General features: G+C 42.8%; 1 protein-coding gene and 1 non-coding gene across 3 annotated transcripts in view; both read left to right on the top strand.

The window, feature by feature from the left end:
- LOC148524127 (uncharacterized) overlaps positions 1-23,183 on the top strand; it is a 53,536-nt gene that overhangs the window by 27,005 nt on the left and 3,348 nt on the right. For both annotated transcript variants that reach the window (XM_088472140.1, XM_088472139.1), the window contains exons 11-13: positions 1,558-1,688; positions 1,963-2,083; positions 20,224-20,373. In XM_088472140.1, coding sequence (XP_088328266.1) covers positions 1,558-1,688; positions 1,963-2,083; positions 20,224-20,373 — 402 coding nt within the window. The remainder of the gene's footprint in view (positions 1-1,557; positions 1,689-1,962; positions 2,084-20,223; positions 20,374-23,183) is intronic.
- Positions 6,645-6,775, top strand: LOC148524128 (U11 spliceosomal RNA). The gene has a single exon (XR_015878389.1). It is a non-coding gene; the product is annotated as a U11 spliceosomal RNA (small nuclear RNA).

Genomic DNA, 23,183 nt, shown 5'->3' with positions numbered 1-23,183 from the left:
TGTGTGTGTGTGTGTGTATATATATATATATATATATATATATATATATATATATATATATATATATATATATATAATATTCCCTCTCTAGATCTCTGCCTGTCTCTCTGTCTCTAACTAAGATAGTTAGCTCTTAGTAAGGTAGAGTACTTCAAAGAAAAATAATAAGGTAACTACATTTTGCTGTTTTTTGTATATAGGGGACACAGACTATGGGGGTATAGAAGGCAGGAGTTTGGACCTCCAGGGCCTGATTCAGAGCCGCTCGCACGTTGTGTATGCAAATTGTGTAGGCAGTGCTGTTGCACAGCAATGCATTAGCACGCCCCGTATTTCTTAGAGAGCGATCACATTGTGTATGCAGACACCCACCAGCCTGTTTTAAGACGCCCACTTGTGCACGTCATGTCCAGGAAGTGTATGCGACCATCGGTACATTGGGTAACATCGGATGCGATTACAGCGCTTGAGGTTGATCATACCCTGCTGCGAGCACTTCAGTGTAAAAACAAGCCAGGTGTCGTGGACTATGATGCTGTCTTATAATTATGCACACCTCTAAAACGCTGTTGAGATGCTCAGGCATGCCTTCGTTTGCACCTCCACTCCCCTGTTTTTAATGGCCAGCCCCTGTTACTACCTACAAACTTCTTCCCCCTGTCACTCACTCTGCTGGGCTGTCTATGTGCAGCGAGCTAAAGCATTGTGAACTTTCGCTAAGGTATGCACATGCACACAATGCATACACACTGCATACCATCGGCAGCAGCGAGAGTATGCATCTTAGCGAGCAGGTCTGAATCAGGCCCTCAGTCTGATAATCCTCTAGCTTCTATATCCATTCCCAGTAGAGTGGAGTGGGATGTGCCTTCTGCTTTTCTCAGCTCCCTACAAGGGACTGCCTTTGGTGAGGCCCAGGTCACTACTGCTACAGGAGGTGACCTGGAGAGCCCACGCAACTGCTGTGCCATTTGATTCCACAGCTTTGGGTGTGTAGCTTTTAAGTGAGCTCCCTCTATCACTGTCGGCCCCCAACAACAGGAGCCTGCCCAGAAACTAAATTATTTCCATTGTTAGGGATGCAGGTCAGGTGGGGGTGCTACTAATTATGCATTGTCCAGTAGTTGTCCATAATAGCCTTATTAAGTGTGGGATGCTAGGGGAGAGGTAGTAAACCCCAGGCAGCCCAGCCTCTCATCATTGAAGTATTTCTTTTCCAAGGTAAGCCGTCCAGAGCTGTTAGACACCTGCTGCTGCTCCTCCTCTTTCTCTCCTAAGTGAAGTATACAGAGGGGCAGATTTTCTATGTGGGCTTTGCCTACACACTTTTGCTGGGGCTGTGTCTGTCTTTACAGGATTCATGTTCCTTTCTGTTTGTGACTAGCAGCTGTCATTGTTATCTCCTGTTTATCTGGTGTGTTGGATAAAAAGAGAGATTCCAGAGTTAAGTCTGGAGGACTAGCACATATCTGACTAGTAAGCGTCAGACCATTTACAATATAATTCTGATGCTGTTTTGCCAAATTAGTATTATTAATATGCAATTCATTCTGACAGAAGTAAAGCTGCACCGATGTAAAGACTGTGAAAAGGCCTTTGCCACCGGCATGGAGCTCCTCAAGCACAAAAAATCGCATAAATCAGAAAACCTGTTTAAGTGTCCTTTTTGTGATCATGAGGCCACAGAGGTATGTAGGGGCAGCAGAGTTTGCAATAACCTATGAATCAGACTACATTGTAACGGTGTATAAAGGAAAGAGAAACCTTACTTTATGTCTTGGATACAGTCATCTCTGTGATGTTTTGTTTCCTTTGTTTAGTAGGACATCCTTTAACAAACTTTAAGATCTGTAATGGTCACCCATGTCTAGGTCCTAGAGAGAGGCTATTATTTCCCGATGTGTCATATTTTATTTGTGTTAACTAGGTTAGATTATATTTTTGTGTCTTTTGTGTCCCCAGGCCTTTGATCTGGTACTTCATGTTCAAATTCATAGTGATAATCGTCCTTTCAGTTGTGATCAATGCAGCTTCGCCACTACTGATTCCTTCAAGCTTTCGAGACACATGAGGACACACACAGGTCAGTGAAAGCTGGGAACTATTTATAGAGTAGTGGCTACATCTAAAAGAGCCTGAAACTTTAAGAATTGACCCTTAAATCCCAGTACCAAAAAACATTATTTCATTGTATTTGGTGTAAAATCCTTTCTTCTTCAGGGTCCATAGGGATCCCCAGGGATATTATGGTTGGAGACCAGACACCAAAGTGTTAAAGCTTCTGCTCCAAGAATGCCCCCGGTCCTTCCCCATATATACCCCGCCCCTTGCCATAGGACTTCAGTTGTTCGTTTGGTGCGGCAGGACCAAGACGCACCTCTGTAACAGGGGACTGCTCTGGCAGTCCTAAGCTTTTTATTTTATTTATTTTTCTTATGTTTGAGTCAGCAATATTCAGCGGCTGTATTAAGATGCAGATAATGTGACTCAATCTACCTCCACCGGGCCGCAACATCAGTAACTGGGCTGGTGATTTTGGCAGGTCGCGGCTGAGCTTGCTAGCAGCAATGCTGCGACCCGGACTGCAAGCGGACGCACGGAGATATCAGGTAGAGCGATCCCTCGGCTTACGGGGAATTGCGCGTGGCAGTCCTTGCTTCTGGTGTTAGAGACGCACCAGAAGTCGCTGCTGTCAGGGCCTGGGATTGTCCGCGTCCTCACTACACCACTGGGGCCTTATTGTCTGATACCAGGGATCGGCAACAGACGCTTCTGCTGCCACGAGGCCAGTGTACCCGGCTGGTTAACGCTGCTTAGTGGAAGTAGGCGCACCCCCGGCAGCTCCTCCCCGACACAGATGCAGTCCTTCAATAAGGTTTTGTGCATCTGGGTTGCTCCACCTACCCTCCACGTGTATATGAGATCTTTCTGTAGGTGAAGCCTCCCTGGATGTAGTTCGTGCTCTCCGTATTTTTGTGGAGCGTCCAGATTCTGTTAGAAAATCAGATGCTTTTTGTTTTATATGGTTTTCACAAACGAGGATGGCCAGCTAACAAGCAGACTCTGGAGAGATGGCTACGCATGACTATCTTTCAGGTGTACACACAGGCTGATCTCCCTGTCTCAAGCACGGTGACAGCACATTCCACTCGGTCTGTAGGGCCATCGTGGGCATTTATTTGTGGTGCCTCCGCTGAACAGTTGTGTAAGGCAGCCACGTTGTCTTCTGTCCACACCTTTCTTAGGTTTTATGCCTTTGATACTTTTGCCTCTCAGGATGCTTCCTTTGGGCGACGAGTTCTCCTTTCTGCTCAGGAGCATCCCACACCCAAGAGGAACAGCTTTAGGAGTTCCTCCTGGTATCCCTGTGGATCCCTATGGACCCTGAAGAAAAAAAATTAGTTATTGTGGTAGCTGAAGCTTTAACTGTTTGGTGCCAGGTTTCCAACCATAATATCCCCATGGTATCCCTGTGGACCCTATGGACCTCAAAGAAAAGGAGTTATCTAGGTAAGTCTATCATAACTCTAATTTTACTTGTTGAGTTCCCTGAGACACTGACCTATAGGGTTAAAGGAATCTAGGAAGAAAAATACTGTATAACATGCATTTAGTTCCTACTTTTGCCTGTCGGCCTGTCCAACCTACGTATTTCTCTCTCACTTCTGTCCCACTTCTCACTCCAATATCAGAAACCTAACAGACACTTTCCACAGGCTAAGGATGTGTGTAGACATTGCCTGATCACTTTATTTGTTACTAGTTGTGGTCTTCAACATCATGTCATTTCACATGATATTGGGTATTGCTGGGAGTTTAAAGCCATAACAGCTGCTGTCAGACAGTTGGGGGTAAATTTTCTAAAGGTCGATTACAATCGATTTTGAATCAATGTGTTTCTGGGGCTAAATCACACATTTACTAACACTTAAAAAAAACGAATACAGGTTATTTTAGTACAGGTTGAGTCTCCCATATCCAAAATGCTTGGGACCAGGGGTATTTTGGATATCGGAATTTTCCGTATTTTGGAATAATTGCATACCATATTAAAATGTCTTATGTATATGGCCCAAATCTAAACACAGAATGCATTTATGATTTATATACACCTTATACACACAGCCTGAAGGTAATTTTATACAATATTTTCAATAATTTTGTGGCTCAAACAAAGTTTGTGTACATACATGAAATTAATTTGTGTCATATACACCTTATACACACTGCCTATAGGTCAATTTATACTTTATTTTTAATAATTTTGTGCCTTAAACAAAGTTTGTGTGCATTGAACCATCAAAAATCAAAGTTTTCACTATCTTGGTCATGCTAAAAATATTCCGTATTTCGGAATATTTGGATATGGGATACTCAACCTGTAAATGTATGAATTAGCCACAGAAACACAATATTGATTTAGATCGATTTGAAATCGATCTTTAGTAACTTACCCTTAGTTCGAGAGAGGTCCTCATCTTGATGGAGAAAGATTTGGCTATAGGAATAAATCTACAGTGTATTTTATAGTTTTTGTTTTTTTTATTCTAATTTAATTTTGGAAAGTAAATGGGTCATTTAATTTTGATTCACAACAACAACTTGATGAAATAACTCTTACACCACCCTACTGTTTTTTGGTTGTGATTTTTCTATTATTGCTTTGGTACAAACTAATTTAGCTGGTGTCCGGCATTGGCTATCGCCTGCATGGGAACTGTCACCTATACACTCATTCTTAATGTCGGGGTACAAAAATATTTTTTTTCTCAATCATTGCATGGTGGGGTACATGGCACCTTGGGGATGTCATTTAAGCCGATGTGGTATGACTTGTCTACATTCTGAAGGTCGACACCAGAATGTCAACAGGTTCTGAATGTCGACATGGCTGTTAGGTCGACAGACATTTGTCGACATGCCGTTGGATCGACATGGGTAAAATGTTTAGCATGTCGACTCCAAAATATCAACCTTTTTTTATTATTTCTCCTTCATCCACTAGGGGACACTGGAGTTCAAGACAGTGGGGTATAGATGGTGGTAGAGTAGAGCCTGGCACTTTAAATAATTTAGAAGTGTGACTGGCTCCTCCCCCTCTATGCCCCAACAGCCCCAGTTTTTAGAATGTTCCCGAGAGAGCCGGTCGCACATTAGGCTGTCTCCAGCCTTTTCATATAATTTTACTTCAGAGTTTTTACAAGCATTGAGGACAGGCAGGCTGCTTACTGTGGCAGTCTGCCTGCTACGTGGGAGCCGCCGGGAGGGCACCACACGGCTACTGCAGCCTGTGTCCGGTGACCCTGAGGAGGGGGCACAGAGAGAGTCATCGGACCCTGCGAGGACCCGCCACTGCTGACACCGGCATGTGTCCGGGTTCCTCGCCGCCCCCTCAGCCCAGCATCCCGGCCGCAGCAGTTGTAAGTATTAACCACTGCTTCTGATTAGCAGGAGCAGTGGACGTTAGAGCTGGGCTCAGTGACATGCCGCTAGCTGTCACTGTTAGCGGCGCTGCTAAAACCTCCCCCCGCTATCCCCCCAATCTTTCCACGACGGGCCTGGGGACATAATTCCCGGTTAAAATACCGGAGCTAGCGGGGGCGGAGCCACTGGTACGGGCTCTCCCTCTCAGTGCTATGCACTGCAGCAGCATCCTGGAGAAGTGGCTCACTATGTTAATGGTGGCTCTGTACAACAGCCGCTAAGCGCACTCAGCAGCCCGCCATTTATAGTGGAACACTGACTCAACCCCGCTCGGGAGAGAAATGAAGACGGCGCCCACCGCAGCTGAAACCGGCTGAGTCCGGGTCTCCCGCCCCTCCCCCCACAGTCAGACGGCTTGTGCTGTCTAAGAGCACCGCGCTGGCTTAGGCTCAGAGCCGCTGGGGAGCGCGGCTGTTCATTACAGCGCTCTCGGCTGTTGGTCCCCCCTCCTGTTTAATGAGGGGATGGAGCGCGGGCCCCTCTACAGCAGAGTAATGCGCAGCGTTACTGATATGCCTGCTCCTCCCTCCTCTATACACAGGGAGGGAGACTGCCGCGTCCCGCTACTCCAGGGTTCTACACTGGCGTTGTCTTGGTAGGTGCAGCATCAGTAGCAATAAGAGGAGCAAAATACCCGTGTTAGCGGGGGTGGAGTTTACCGGCGGCCATAGTGACCTGCCGCCCATTCCAGAGTAATGACGCATCCTCTATATATAGTGGCGCTATTTGAGTCGGGCTCTCCCCTCTTCTGCCGCGCTGTGCCCACAAGATGTCAGCCAGTAGAGAGCTCTCATACTACGCCGGTTCGCAGAGGCTAGCGCTTCAAAGCTTTCTGGAGTCTGTAAGGCGGGCAGCCAATAAGACCGGCACAGTGGAGTGTGCCGTAAAATAGCCCGCCTGGGATCCGGGTTCGCGACCCGCACTAAGCGCTGTCTCTATAGGCAGGCTGCCAGTCGCTCTGTTGTGGCTGTAACAACTACATGGGCATAGGCTTAGCAGACATATGCCGACCCCCGAGTGTGGTCCTTCTCATCGGTCTCTATTAATGAGGACCGCGGCATCCCACTGCTCCCGTAACTAAGAGGGCCTTAGCGGGGAGTTACAGTGCGGCCCAGCATTTTGTAAAGTCCTGCTCCTAAGAGGGCAGCACAGTAAAAATGTAACAGTTCTTGTGCCGTGCATGGCACATCATGATCTCCTGGTTTGGGACTGTGGGGCGGAATCGATATCGTAAGATTTCGGAAGCATAATTGCAACAAGACTGCTCGCGAGTGTCACTTCGGGCGTCCTAGGAGCAGTCGGCTACCTAAAACAGCATCTGGCCAGCGGCTCTGCTGTCATAAGGCATAGTGCTGATAGGTGGGGGCCACCACATCCCGCTGTCTTGGGGATGGATACCAGCCTTTGCGCGTGCATGCTCTTTATAAGCGCAGGCTACTACAGTTAGCAGCGCTATTGTAAGAGATGACAGCTCCTACTCTCCAATATATAGAAGGCAGCACTAGGCGCATGGCGCCCGATCTCGTCTGATCTTGGAAGTTAAGCTCCCCATGTGGGGTCGCTGCCATTCCTCTATTACATCAGCAGCACTGCGTACACACAGTGCCAGGTGAAGGTTTGTTAGCGCTGCCTCATACACTTCTGAATACTGATCAGCTGGGAGGTTTTCACCAGCGACTGGTTGAGGCCCTGTTTTTTATTAGACATTGTCTCGCTGGCCTCATAGTGGGTTGGGTTAAAAATACCTAACTTGTTTGTTATTTGCAAAAAAGGCGAGTACACCAGTGACAGGAGTTTCCCAGGATCAAAACCAGTCTGGGACAGCACGCTGAAAACTAAATAAATAAAATTTCTTGCCCCCCTACGCCGTAGCAGTGTATATGTGTATGTAATTTGTATTTTATACTAAACTCTGGTTTAGAACATATACTAGTCCGGAGTGACCTCGTTCCTTGGGTCAGCTCATATTCTACTTAGAGTATGCTCGTCACCTATTAATCTGGCATATAGGTACCGGTGTGTATGTATGTGTGTGTGTATATATATATATATATATATATATATATATATATATATATATATATATATATATATAATGTGTGTGTATATACATATATATAGTTTCTTGTTCTTACCCTAAAGGTGAGGGTAGTATCTATTCGTATCGGTTTTATGTCGGATACCGAGCATATTTATAAGGAAAGATGCTGAGATTGAAAGGACTCTCCTGATGCGGTAGTTTGCTACGTATAATAACTCCGCTTTACACTATCCCTAAGGCTATATATATATCTATATATTGAATGTATGGTATGTGTGTGCGTATATGTATATATGTGTGTATATATATATATATATATATATATATATATATATATATATATATATAATGTGTATATGTATATGTGTGTATATATAATATAAAAAAAAAATTTCTTTGACAACTGGGTTCTAGATCCAGTATACTATTGATTAGGTGGCTTTATAGTCTAGAGTCACTTCTATAAGGGACCCTATTCATGTCCTGTGGCTGCCTTGTTAGTAAATTTATGTACTTACATAGATGCTCCTGGGACTCCTGGTGTCTAGGTTCAGCTCAGGCTGTTCTAAGAGGCATTCTGCCTCACAACAATTAGGTCTTGGGCTATCTCATTGTGACCTTGGACAATATCTAATATATAATTGTTCACGTCAGTCAATGTCTACAGCCCCCCTTTTTCTGGGGACCTATTATTAATTTCTTTGGGCGCTCTTGGCAGTGCCCGGTAAGTACTTTCAGGACTAGTGCACAATATTATAAGACACTAAAATGCAGTGTCTAAGTACTATATAAGCATGCTAATCTCCTGGTGCAGGAGTCTGCCAAGTCTACTTAGTATTAACTCTTCTTTTCAAAGAGACTGAATTCCCATGCAACTATGTAGGTGTCTGTGTGTACGTGTGTGCGTATATAGTATGATATATAATATATATAATATATATATATATATATTATATACTGATATTTTCCCATTCCTTGTATGAATATTTCCTTATAATTGGGAAGTCCGGTTTATAATCCCTAACTGGGGTTATGACTGACGATATATCCCTTTCATGGGAAAACTGATGCACGGTACCCTTTGCGATACTCCATATTATTGACTTGTCGCATACGGCACAAGCTATCTCAGAAATCAGAATCTCTACAGTGGTCCCTAGATACGTTTCCTATCGGAGAATGGAGAATCCAAGTTCTATTCCATCCTCAAGGCTTAAGTGGTTAAATTACAACAGAGTTGCTGCTCCTATGCCTGAAGGCCTGGGGCCACCTACTGATATAGGCAGGGTCAGGCCTGGGTTATATTAGATGATGGGCATAAAGTAAAATGTTTGTTTTCCAGATCACTTGTTGTGACTACTATGATGTCAGGGGTCACTGGTAGGGATCCATCATCTAGTAGGTGATATTTCCGTGTATTCCTTGACCGTTACATGGTTTTAGTTAATACCTTAATTCTGCCTCTTGGCTTATAAGTACTTCATCATTATAAGTGTTATTGTAATGATACACTAGTAGACCAGTTTTTGGGGTATATGTATAATCTCTATATGTATACACCTCCCTAATAGAACAAGCTCAGGTATAGAATGTGGTCCTGTTGATGACCTTCATGTCTCCACTAACATTCTGCTAGTTTCTACAATATTTTCTAACATCTCCAGACTGCAGTTAGTGCAGTTGAGCATGGGTTCTTACCCAACAAAGCTACTCTCAAAGTTGAGGCAGGTTGCTGTGGGATGGAAAAGGTCAGAGACATTCTATGTAGCATCCAGAAGGCTTCTGGTCGCTCACAGGTAAGTGGGCTTACCCACTAAGGTCTCGGGAGATGCTCCTATTCCATGCAACCTAACATTACATAGTCGTTATTCTCTTCTGCACCCTAGCTGCTGTCCTAGCAGCCAATGTACTCCTTTATGGCACCGGTTTATATCTGTTGGCTCTACACTTTTTCGAGCTTATACGGGCGTGTAGGTTCATAGTTCCTACATAGCAATCAGTGCCACTATTCTATTAGAATCTCTTTGGTCTGGCCTAGGGTGCATCTATGGCCTACTGCACATCTTACGTGGAAGTGTGACATTCACTATGTTCCATGCCTCACGCAAAAAACTACAGCCACACCACACATGATATTGGAAGCTATGCTGTGTTGGGCCTGGTTAGTACTTGGATGGGAGACCACCTGGGAATACCAGGTGCTGTAGGTACACTGGTTGGCTTTCCTGTTCAGTATCTGTTGATACTTTCATTACTCTGACAGGTTCCTGTCGGGTACTTTCATGGTCCTTGTGCTCTAACCTTGCTTTATGGGATGCTTCACAATATGGGTAGCTCGCTCTCCCTTGGTGGCTGTTGCATCAGTGTCGATAACTTTATACGTATCTGTATGATTTATTTATGTCCGGCAGTGCTGGGATTATTCGGTCTGCGACTGTGGCATATTCCTGTTTTTGACTCTACATTGGGATTTTCTCGAGTTCTTCTTGTGTTATTGACCTTCTCCAATGGATGCTGGTTGGAGCTCCCTGCTACCAACAGTCCGGTTTGGTCTGTTTCAGCTGAGATTACAGTGTTCTGTAGCTTCTCATCTGCGGTCGTTGCCTTGCTAGCCGTTCTGTACCTTTCCACCTATGCTGTATGTTGTGGAAATTCTGTGGCTGTTCAGTGATGGAATTCTGATTGAATGTCTTTTGTGCTCTACGACACTTGATCCTCAGCCTTTTCTTTGGGCCTACGGTTCTTGGCAGTTCCTGTTTAGGTTTGGCCAAGGGGTCGGCCAGTTCTCCGCGCTTCCCACCCGGGAGGTTGGCTTTGGGACGTCCCCACTGTCTTGAACTCCAGTGTCCCCTAGTGGATGAAGGAGAAAACAGGATTTTGGTACTTACCGATAAATCCCTTTCTCCGATTCCACAGGGGACACTGGACGCCCGCCCAGCGCTGCGTACCTGCCGTTTTGATTGTTTCCTTATAAGGTTGTGTGACTGCATGTGTTCCCTTCAGTGGGTTCCTCTGTTCTCCTTCCATCGGTCTTGTTCCGTTCTGTAGACTTTCTCCTTGTCTTCCTATTGTCCTCCGTCTCCTCTCGGGCTCAGTTCTTAAACTGGGGCTGATGGGGCATAGAGGGGGAGGAACCAGTCACACTTCTAAATTATTTAAAGTGCCAGGCTCTACTCTACCACCGTCTATACCCCACTGTCTTGAACTCCAGTGTCCCCTGTGGAATCGGAGAAAGGGATTTATCGGTAAGTACCAAAATCCTGTTTTTAGCCAAAACTTAACCCTAATCCTGAAACACAACAAAAAAAAAAAAGTCGACATTCTGGTGTTGAAATTTTAACCATGACGACATAAGTGAACGTCAGCATATTGTTGTCAACAATCAGAACCTGTTGACCTTCTGGATGTCGACTAGTTGACCGGATACCATTAAGCCATCCGCACCAATTGGGGATTTCTTCCCTAAGAACCCTATGAAGGAGGCTGTGATCATGGTTTTGTGCTTCCTCTGTCCATGGTGTGTATGATAAGGATGCAGTCACTGGGCAGCATGGGATTAGAGAGCAGGACAGTATAAAAGAAGAGCTTGGGTGAGTATTACGGTTGGGATAAATTTTCTCAGTTTGGATTATTATTGTTATTGTAATTAGAATTATCATAATCTTACTTACATACATACATACATACATACATACATACATAAATAACTCCACAGGTTGCGGAGATTAAGGCACTCTCCAGACTTGTTAGTTCACAATAATTAATAAGCCTTATTAGCATGCGTGGAAATAGTTGCAAATGTTTCGGTCCACATTACAACCTTTATCAAGGCATAGTACAATAAATGATACATATAGCTGTAATATAGAAAGACACAAAAATCAGACGAAAGACAGGGTAACAGAAAATACAGATATGTCTCCCAGACCCTTAATCTGGTTGTTAGTGCTGAAAATCATCTCTAATGTAGAAATCAGATAGGCGGGTATACAAACAGTCAAGCTGTGTTGCATGTGTTGAGAAACAGCCTCATTTGAAGCTCAAATATCATAAAATCATTTAGTGAAGCATGCAAAGAAAAAAATACAAGGGAAAAAATTACTCAATAATACAAAGGTAATTATGTATACAAAGAAAGTAAAATTACAATTATCTTCAAAAATACTATATTTTTCGACACGTGATCATTTGATGAAAAATTGATCATATCATATGTACAATAATGGATAGTGATATCTATATTTGTGAGGGCAGTAAGGCACCCAAATCACAATCAGACAAATGGAGCTAATATAATTCCTTGTGGTATAACTTACAAACATGCAGCCTACGTGTCATAATATAGTATAGAGAGGGGTGTAACACCAGCTAAATAGGCTACTGTTATTATAAGTGCAGACTATATTGAAAGAAGCATGCAGGATTATGTATCCGACTAGATCAGCCCATTAGTTCAGGAGGTACTTAAAACATCAAACAAAATATTCTATTAAATTAGTTATATACATGCAGTGATGGACACACAGGCTCATCTTCCCGAAAAAACGGGGGGGGTTTACATCAGAGTACTATGTTATCAATGAAAGTTAAAAAAAAAAAAAAAAATCCGCTCAAATATTAGTAGGAGACATGGACATATGCCTTGTAAAGCAGCTACATGTGCAGAGTGCACTGAGGCATAGACATATACATTGTGCATAGTGGACAAGCATTAGCATATAAAACGGGTACATGTGCAAAGTGCACCAAGGAATAAGCATATGGCAGTGAATAATGCAGTAAATAATTAGAGCAAATATCTTCCCTAGGGACATAGTGGCTGAAGCAAACGCATGCTGTTGTGTTTGGGAATGTGCAGTACTTATAGGAGCCGTGACAGGAAGTGACATAGAACCGGAGGTGTCCCCATATGTATGTAAAAAAACAGCTGTATACTAATGGTACCATCCACACAAACCATTATGAGTGTGTGGCCAGTGTGGTAACTTGTAAGAGGCTCATAAAGAGTAAAAACAAAGTGTATAAGTGCTGAAAAACAGGCATAAATGTCCGTGACAGGAAGTGGGGCAATCACCATGACCGTAAAATACAGGAAGTGTGGCATAGCTCCTGCACAGTGGCAGGAAGTGTGGCAGGACAGACTAAGTGAGAGGAAGTGGGGCGGGTAATATATACTAATGTTGCCACAGGAAGTGTGGCAATTGTACAGAGTTAATAAACAGTGAAAGGAAGTGGGGAAAGCTGCATGAGTAAAACACATGTATTAAGAATGTATATGCTATATTATTAAACCAGAGAAACTGATGAGCTAAAATATTAATATAAAAAGCTAGTCAGGATAAAGAATAAATAAATTAAAACAGAAGGATAAGCATAAAAATAAATAAAACATAACATCATAAAAATAAATGATGATGAAAAATTAGCATAAAAAGATAAAAAATATAATAATAAAAATAAAGATAAAACTATAATGAAAAACAGGAATAAAAAAAGAAAAGAAATAGACGATCACTGCTGCATATAATTCCTATTAGTTGTCTTAATACACAGTGAACAACATATGATTCACTCTTCAGTTAATTTAGTGTACCCGTAAGAGTACAATGTGCGGTATGAGCTGGTGATTTATGTAGCAACTCAGGGGGCCTGGGTGACATAAAATCAGGGGATTCCAAAGGGGTGGTTGTGCCTATATCTGTGTAATAGGTATTCGTATTGGAGGCATATATCAGACCAAAATAGTGAAGAACTATCAATTCTATGATTATATAATGCACAAGACCCTTAAAGAAACAGATTATAGGAGTTATTCTCATTTAGTCCTCTCGTTGAGACAGTATCCAATCTATGGATCCATTGACTCTTACATTGTCTAAGCGCCAGTAGACTGTCACCGCCCCTGTCCGGTGGGGGTATCCAGTCTATTATCCTGCATTTTAATGATGCAATTTGGTATCCTTGTTGGGTGAATTGTCTGGCTACAGGCTAATCAGAATTCCCATGTTGGATAGCTAATTGGATGGATGAACAGTGATTTGCCGTACGCTCATGAAAGCACCTGGATGTCAAGCCAACATAATATAATCCACAGGGGGCATATTAATATGTACAGTGGTGGCCAAAATTGCGGACACTTTTTGAAATTTGAATGTTTTTCAACTTTGAATGCTTATAAAAACTGTTACACATCATGCAGTGCAATGATTCATATATCAAATGAAAGGAAATGTAATGCTGAATTGAACACAATAAACAGAGGTCAAATATTTGCATTACAAGGGAAGTTGTGCAGTGAAAACAACACTTAGGGTGAAAATCTCTGTGTACTTATGATGTTACTGTCCTATCAGTATTTTGTTGGGTATCCTTTATTTTTCAAGACAGCAGCACAGTGACGTGGCATTGAGCCAACCAATGTTTGGAGCTCTTCCATCTTTATTATGTGGTGCCATGAGACAATTATATCCTCTATTAATTGTCATTTATTGGATGGATGCCTCAGATGTACCAGTTTTTTCAAACGGAACCACAAATGTTCTATGGGGTTCAGGTCTGGGCAGTTTCCTGGCCATCCCAGCACCTGTATGTCATTCTCCGTGAACCACTGTTTGCATATCCGTGCAGTGTGGCAGGGAGCTGAATCCTGCTGGAAAAAAAATGGGGCATTATCTGGAAAAAGATCCCTGATAGAAGGTAGAAGTTTTGGTTGTAGGATGGTGTCAATGTACTTTCTGCTGTTCAGTGTGCCATCTATGACATAAAGGCGGCCTACAGCATCTGCTGTCATACATGCCCAGATCATAACACTTGTAGGATTCTTTGTTGTCGCTTGAATGCAATCTGGATGTACCTCTTCCCTGATGCAACGTCTCACATTTTCTCCCATCACTACCAAATATCGATATCTTAGTTTTGTCACTCCATATCACTTGTTTCCACTGACCTTCTGTCCATGCAATGTGTTCTTTTGCCCACTGTATTCTTTTCTGCCGCTGCTATTTATTCAGGAATGGCTTTTTTCGGGGAATCCTACCAATTAGGCAAACCTCTGTTAGTCTTCTCCATACCGTTCTTGCACTGACAAAAACACCAGTTGCACTCAGTTTACTGCTAATGGCCGCAGATGACATCCATCTGTCCCTGAAGCAAATTTGTTTTATTCTCCTATCATCAACAGCTGTTGTGCACTTTTTCCGGCCTTTTCCTTTGTTTTGTATAGATTGTGTTTCCTGATAGCGTAAACAAACTTTCGTACTCCTGATATTGTCACGTTCCCACCAACTTCTCTCGCAATTGCTGCGTTCGAAAAACCATTTTCACGTAACACCACAATCCTGAATTGTTTGCTGAGTGACCATTCTGGGTGACCAGTCACCACTTTGCATGGACGACATTGTTGTATTTAATTTTTACACCATCAATAGCACTAAACAATACACAAACATCCAACCGTAATTGCACTTCAGTAACCAACTTTATTCTGCAAAATGAAGCAGCCAATCTGATCTTTCCTACCTTTGAACATGACCTTGCTCCTGCTCATAAACGACAGCTGATTGATCCTCAGATTGACTATTCCGATTGGCTGGTAGTAGCTGTTACTACAATCCGCTTCTTGAATCTCACGCATCTGTGCTTCTTTGACTGAAAGTAGCATAACTTCCCTTAATACACAGGGATTAAGGAGTTGCAGGTCACACAGCTGCTTCACCTAAAGCATCCTGATTTGAATTTCAGAAGATCAGCGGTCGTATTTCTTTTTTCTCTGGATTCATAGCTGAGCGAAGCAATAGCTGTTTAAGGTTCAGGCCTCTCTTAAAGGGCAACATAGGTGGATCAATGTGCTTAAAAGGCAAAAAAGGATCAGATCTGATAATTGGCCAGTGCTTTCTAAGGGAACGTTGAGTGGTGTTAGAATAATTATCAAAGGTGGTAACCAATAATGGATGATCAATGGCTTTCTTGGCGATAGTAGGTTGTGCAAATTTGAACCTGGCCTTCTGTATACATGTTTTAAGTACTTTAGTACTGTAGCCTCTTTCCAAGAAACTGTCATCTCTGAGATCTGCATCTCTTGATTAGATTGTATAGTATTGATTTTTAAAACCCTCAGGTACTGGGAAATTGGCAGGCTGTGTTTGAGTCCTGGAGGGTGATGGCTAGAGGCCATAAGGCAAGATTACGATTGGTCGATTTTTGGTATAGTGTAGTTTCAAGTTTACCATCATGTATGAATACTGTTAAGGCTAAGAAGATAATGCTGTTGCTTGAAATGTGTGAGCTTTACTGGTACGTCCAGTGCATTTAAATCTTCAACCATCTTATGAAAGACTGGTTCAGGGCCATTTCATAAGATAAAAATGTAATCAATAAAGCGTTTATAAAAACTGATATAATGTCCATACCGTGGATAGATATATTGTTCTTCATAATCCACCATGAACAAGTTGGCATAGGCAGGGGCCAAATTAGACTCCATGGCCAGAGCGCTGTAGATAGTATTTCTCTTTGAACTTAAAATAGTTGTTGTCCAAAATTATTGTGGCAAGGTCGACAAGAAACTCGGTAGGCGGTTTACAGGTACCTATGTTTGTGAGTGCCTGGGCTAATGTCCTAATGCCTTTTGGCATGTGGGATAACCGTATAAAGTAGGGATGTGCAGGCTCGGATAGGTTCGAGTTTGCACGTGGAGTTCGGATTTTTCCCTCCAAAAAAACGGAACTCAGAACGAGGCAAAACGTCATCTTACATGGACGAACATCATCATTCCTGGTCTTTTGTCCAGGAATGATGATGTTCGTCCATGTAAGATGACGTTTTGCCTCGTTCTGAGTTCCGTTTTTTTGGAGGGAAAAATCCGAACTCCACGTGCAAACTCGAACCTATCCGAGCCTGCACATCCCTAGTATAAAGTGATGTAACATCCATCGTAGCAAGCATAGTATGGTGATCTATACATTCATGATTTTAGTAAGAAAATCGCCAGTGTCCCGTATCTAGCTGAATTTGGTCTGTACTAGGGGTTTAGAGGTAATGGTCCACATAGATGGCTAGAGGTTGGAGTATAGAGCCCCTAGTGGAAATTATTGGTCTCCCAGGTGGGTTGCTAGTTGTTTTATGAATTTTTGGGAGAGCATATATGATCGGGCTTATGGGTTTATCGACTGTTAGATATTTGAAGGTGGCTTCATCAATCAACCTTGCACTAAGTGCCTGTTTGAGTACATTATCAACCTTGTTTTTTTACCATATAGTACGGATTAGAGTGCAATTCCTCATATGTACTTATATCCTGAAGCTGTCTTAATATCTCTCTGTTATAGACTGCCCAATCTTGTATTACCACAGCTCCCTCTTTTATCCGCCGGTCGAATCACTATAGCATCATTGTTTTTAAGATCTTTTAGGGCTATTTTCTCATCTCTAGTTAGATTGTCATAGATCTTGCTATTGTAATTAGTTTCCATTTTTATACTAGCATTTATTTCCAGTTTTTATACTAGCATTGCTTGAGGGAGGTAGATGGAGGTTTAAATAGATTTGACATATCTGTAGTAGAGGAGTTTTGGAAAAACTCTTAAGGCGGGTAACCACTACTAGATTTACAAACGAGAGCACGATTACGACATTGCAATCGTGCTCTCGTTTGTATATCTAGTGATGTGCCTAGACTGGTCGTTCAGTCTAGGCAGATCGAGACACGGACCTGCAACACTCTGCAACACACGGCATGGGAAAGGAAACAAAACAGTCACAGCCTGATGACACTGGATACTCACATGTTGTAAGTGTCTAGCGTCATCAGGCTGTGACTGTTTGTTTCCTTTCCCGTGTATTGCAGAGAGGTCCGGCGGCAGCAAGAAGAGAACAGTAGGGTGCTCTCTTTTGCTCCCCGTATATGCTGAACCTGACTGGATCAGCATGTACGGGCGATGATGGATGGCAAAAACGACCAGTGGGCATGCGCATCGCTGGTCATTTTTGTCATTTACATGCTCGATTTGTGGGCGATTGCATGATAACGACCTCGTTATCGTGCAATCGCCTGTCAAAATCGCCTAGTGGAAACCCGCCTTTAGACGTAGCTTTCTGCCAAATTTGTAATGATCGATGGTGCCTCTAAAGCGGTCATGCCTGTTCGTAGGTACAAAAGATAAACTCCTGGATAACACTTTAGTCTCTGCATCCGATAGGGAATAGGAGGATAAGTTGAAAACAAGATTCAGATTTTCTTGCTTCTTCCTCTACTCTTGCCTTGTGTAGCTACCCCTCCGTGGGTGGGGTCTATGCCTTTGCGGACGTCTGAGTGTGATTCCATAGTGGGGTCTAAAAATAATCTCTTGGTGGTCTGGAGTCGACATAATCTGTATCAGTTGTAGTGCCAGAGGATTGTGTATCTAGAGGATAGGTGGGGGTCCTGTCTTCTGATTTTTGATTTGTTTCTTTCTATATTACAGCTATATGCATCTTTTATTGTACTATGCCTTGATAAAGGTTCTAATGTGGACCGAAACGTTGGCAACTATTTCCACGCATTCTAATAAAGCTTATGAATTACCGTGAACTAACAAGTCTGGACAGTGCCTTAATATCCGCAACATGTGGAGTTATTTTTGGTTATTATTAGGTTACCCATAGGATAGTGAGAACCCTAAGGATCACCCCAGCATTCATTATAACAATACAAGAGGTGTGAGTGCCAGACCACAGGCTGTCGATAATAAATATATATATATATATATATATTATGTGTATATAATATACATGCACACTTATGACACGCGCGCACACACACACACACGGTGGTGGCCAAAATTGCGGACACTTTTTGAAATTTGAATGTTTCACATCTCTGTGTACTTATGATGTTAACTTTATTTTTCAAGACAGCAGCACAGTGACGTGGCATTGAGCCAACCAATGTTTGGAGCTCTTTCTTTTTTATGTGGTGCCATGAGACAATTATATCCTCAATTAATTGTAGTTTATTGGATGGACGCCTCAGATGTACAGGTTTTTTCAAACGGAACCACAAATGTTCTATGGGGTTCAGGTCTGGGCTGTCTCCTGGCCATCCCAGCACCTGTATGTCATTCTCCGTGAACCACTGTTTGCATATCCGTGCAGTGTGGCAGGGAGCTGAATCCTGCTGGAAAAAAAATGGGGCATTATCTGGAAAAAGATCCCTGATAGAAGGTAGAAGTTTTGGTTGTAGGATGGTGTCAATGTACTTTCTGCTGTTCAGTGTGCCATCTATGACATAAAGGCGGCCTACAGCATCTGCTGTCATACATGCCCAGATCATAACACTTGTAGGATTCTTTGTTGTCACTTGAATGCAATCTGGATGTACCTCTTCCCCGATGCGACGTCTCACATTTTCTCCCGTCACTACCAAATATCGTTATCTTAGTTTCATTACTCCATATCACTTGTTTCCACTGACCTTCTGTCCATGCAATGTGTTCTTTTGCCCACTGTATTCGTTTCTGCCGCTGCTTTTTATTCAGCAATGGCTTTTTTTCGGGGAATCCTACCTTTTAGGCCAAACTCCATTAGTCTTCTCCGTACCGTTCTTGCACTGACAAAAACACCAGTTGCACCCAGTTCACTGCTAATGGCCGCAGATGACATCCATCTGTCCCTGACGCAAATTTGTTTTATTCTCCTATCATCAACGGCTGTTGTGCACTTTTTCCGACCTTTTCCATCTTTGTTTTGTATAGATTGTGTTTCCTGATAGCGTAAACAAAACTTTTGAACTCCTGATGTTGTCACGTTCCCACCAACTTCTCTTGCAATTGCTGCATACGAAAGACCATTGTCACATAACGCCACAATCCTGGATCTCTTCCTGGGTGACCAGTCACCACTTTGCCTGGACGACATTGTTGTATTTATTTTTTACACCGTCAATAGCACTAAACAATACAGAAACATCTAACCGTAATTGCACTTCAGTAACCAACTTTATTCTGCAAAATGAAACAGCCAAACTGACCTTTCCCACCTTTGAACATGACCTTGCACCTGCTCATAAACGACAGCTGATTGGTCCTCAGAACGACAATTCCGATTGGCTGGTAGTAGCTGTTACTACAATCCGCTTCTTGAATCTCACGCATCTGTGCTGCTTTGTCTGACTGAAAGTAGCATAACTTCCCTTAATACATTACAAGTGCACTGATATATATGAATCATTGCACTGCGTGAAGTGAAACAGTTTTTATATGCATTCACAGTTGAAAAACATGAAATTTTCAAAATGTGTCCGCAATTTTGGCCACGTGTGTGTGTGTGTGTGTGTGTGTGTGTATATATATGTATATGTTAATAATAAAAAAATAAAAAAAACTATAAAGGCTAACGCTGCTCCTCACCACTATGGGAGGAATTCAAGTGTGTTCCGCACCGGCGGCCACTAGATAACGCCCGACGGAGCAATTCAATTGTTGCTCTGTTCAGACACCTACAGCTGCCGGCGCTGACCTTTCTACTCACAGCCCCCCGGGCTGGCGAGCAGAAATGACTGAAAAGTGTTCCGCTCAAACGGGACTTACATAAAACAGGGACATACGAGGTAGGCAAAATAAACTCTGCAAAAGTCCTACAAATTAGTTTTGTACATCAACAACATATTATCCTATATTAACCACCTCTCTAATTATGTAATTCATGTACTTTCCCTGTCATAGGTGAAAAGCCATTTACATGTTCTGTGTGTCAGGCTACGTTCACACAGAAGACTAGCATGGAGATGCATGTTCTGCGGAAACACACAAAGGAGCTACCGAAACTTAACTGCCCGACGTGTAATACCATCCTTACGGGGAAGCACAGTCTTAGTAAGTACTTGTTTGTGGGTTAATTCCTAAATTATAATGTTATGCGTTGAGAAAGGGGACTTCTCTGAAACACTGACTTGTTGTGCTGAAGTTATTTTAAATGTTTAAGTTTTTAGAAATGTCGTATTGTTTTTACAGTGCCAGGTAGTTTCATGGTGTCTATCCAGTTAACCTTAGTAACAAAATGAGACATTACATTCATTGGTGACAATCACAGCATGACTCTTAAAGATTTCACTGTGATGTAAGAGAATCGCTAGTATACAGAAGTGTTTCATTTCTCCAGCATTTAGGTATTAATTTCAACTGTTTATGAAGGAGAGTTCCCATCTTTATTCCATCTTCTTTCCTGTTAGACTTGTATGCACTACTTTGTGTGTATAGATGATAAATATATAAGAGCATCAAGAGTATGGCCTAAATGATGGTATATAGTGCTGGTTATTGAATAGTCTTTAGTTGGGGATTGAATTGGGAATAGATACTGGGACAAAACTTATGTTGATACTCATCTGTATCCTGCGTTTGCTAATACAGAGAAAACTGGGAAAGTGATATAACAGATTAATAATAACTCGGTACAAAAGAAAACATTGGAAGTGCAAACCAGTAATGTGCTATCATTAAACATGAAGGATAAAACAATGGAGCTACAAATTGAGTAGTCGTTACCTGGTGAAAAGGTAGAAATGCACTTACAGAAACATGAGGTACAATGGTATTTTTGTGTTTATATGAGCGAGTCCTGACAACCTTCATTCATGGAAGCTCTGTGCAGTTCTACACAGAGTAGATAAATGTTACTGCTGTATCTGCTGCATATTGGGAATGTACTGGCCTCTTTATCAGAGCATCCAAAAGCTTAGGTACTGAGACATTTATTCCAATAGATTCTGGGTTGTTCCTTGCTATGATGGCATCCACTCATACTTTGTAATCTGACCATACAATGTATATCTGACAAATACTAAAAACCACATTAATTGTCATTTTCCTCAAATTCACACTGCTTCTTATCACTGATGTCTATCTATTCCTTTCAATACATTTTAATTGAAAAACACATGTTCTAGCAGAACAATATTTTACATAGTCTATATGCCATTTTTTCCTGCTTACAATTGCATAAGCAAAGAAGACACCATACACCCTTTATTGGAAAAGTTGAGTTAGGTAGGGAATGTATCCAACAGTCCTACACTGTCAGAACTACTGGTATTCTCTAGTTCAAGGGTGGTTCAATAAATAAGGTAACAAGACCTCTCATTGCGTAAATGTATTCAACTTGTAAAAATACGTATAATCAATAGTATGGCCTTGGTACAGATTATTTTCCATATAGTCCTCATACTAGTCTAAGCATTTGTTCCAACGGTACACCAAAGCATCTATACCGGCATAAAAGAAATCCATGTAAAGTGCCTGAAGCCAGGACACAGGGCCGGCTCCAGGGTTCGGAGCACCCTGTGCCGGCCCTCGAGATGGCACCCTAACATCGCGCGTGAACGAATTTGGGGGCGTGGTCTAATTACCATAGGCCACATCCCCTATGTGACATTATTTGGAGGCGTGCCCGCATGGCACGCCTCCAAATAACGTCAGGCTGGGGGTAAAGCCCAGCACTCCGTCACTGGCTGGGCTTCCCCCAGCCTCTCCCGTCAGTGAATGGTTGCTGCGCGCATGCGCGTGGCATCTATTCACTCTCCGGGGGTCCCCAGCCTCCCGATTTGACCACCCGCGGGCCACTTCGGCCCGCGGGTGGAACAGCGGGACAGTACTGTCCCGCTGAAATCGGGATGCTGGGGAGCGGTGGCACCCCTGTGTGACCGCACTGGACCTAGGCCCCTAGAGCCAGCCCTGCCAGGACATGACTGCTTGCTGGACTTCATTGTCTGTTACAAATCGCCTTCCACCCAGGTGCTTCCTCAATATACCAAACAGGTGGTAATCACTCGGTGCCAGGTCAGGACTGTAGGGCGGAGGGACCAGTACCTCCCAATGGTAGTGCCGTAACAACTCACGCTTGCGGTTGGCCTGGCGTTATTGTGCAGCAATACAATGCCTGTGTGAATGTGGGGACGATTTGTGTTTCCATGTCATGGATGCTTGCTTAGTCTCCAGTGTCACATGATGCACCCACATTTCATGACCTGGGGGCAGGTGTATGAAGCTCTGGGAAGTGATAAAGTAGAGAGTGTTAAGCTACCAGCCAATCAGCTACCAACTGTCATTTTTCAAATAAAGCCTGTAACATTACAGTTGGGAGCTGGACGTTCACACTCTACTTTAAAATTTTCCAGAGCTTAATACATCTGCCCCTGTATCACACTCCATGTTTGACAATGTTTCCGCCAGCTCCGCCATCTTACAGTCTAATGGCCGTGAGAGGATGCAGTGGTCTAACTGCTCTGGCCTGGCGGGAAATTAGAATGCGATAGGGAACATTACACACGTGAGAGGTCTTGTTACCTTACTTATTGAACCACCCTCGTACAGTGTTTGTCATGTTGTCCAGTGTAAAATAATTCACTTTAATTATGGCCATAGAGAAGGAGGTGTTGAAAAGCAGCAATAGTATGGTTCATGAAAAACCTAATGTTGGTATATTGTGTTGTAATTTAGAGACCTCTGGAAACTTTGTTTAGAGCTGCTGAGGTCAGATTAGTAGCCTTTGATAGTGCATTAAACTTGAATGGTCTACTGTGGTCCATGAGTCCTTTGGTCTAGGATCAGGTTTGTATTTCTGGAATATTACGGCTTCATAACAAAATGTTCATTCAGATTACTACCTCCAGAGACCCTTCTCTGCA

This window comes from Taudactylus pleione, unplaced genomic scaffold (genome assembly GCF_031769625.1).
Source record: "Taudactylus pleione unplaced genomic scaffold, aTauple2 ptg000121l, whole genome shotgun sequence".
Lineage (NCBI taxonomy): Eukaryota > Metazoa > Chordata > Amphibia > Anura > Myobatrachidae > Taudactylus > Taudactylus pleione.
The sequence above is the reverse complement of the archived record's forward strand: the minus strand, read 5'-3'. Positions and strand labels throughout refer to the sequence as shown.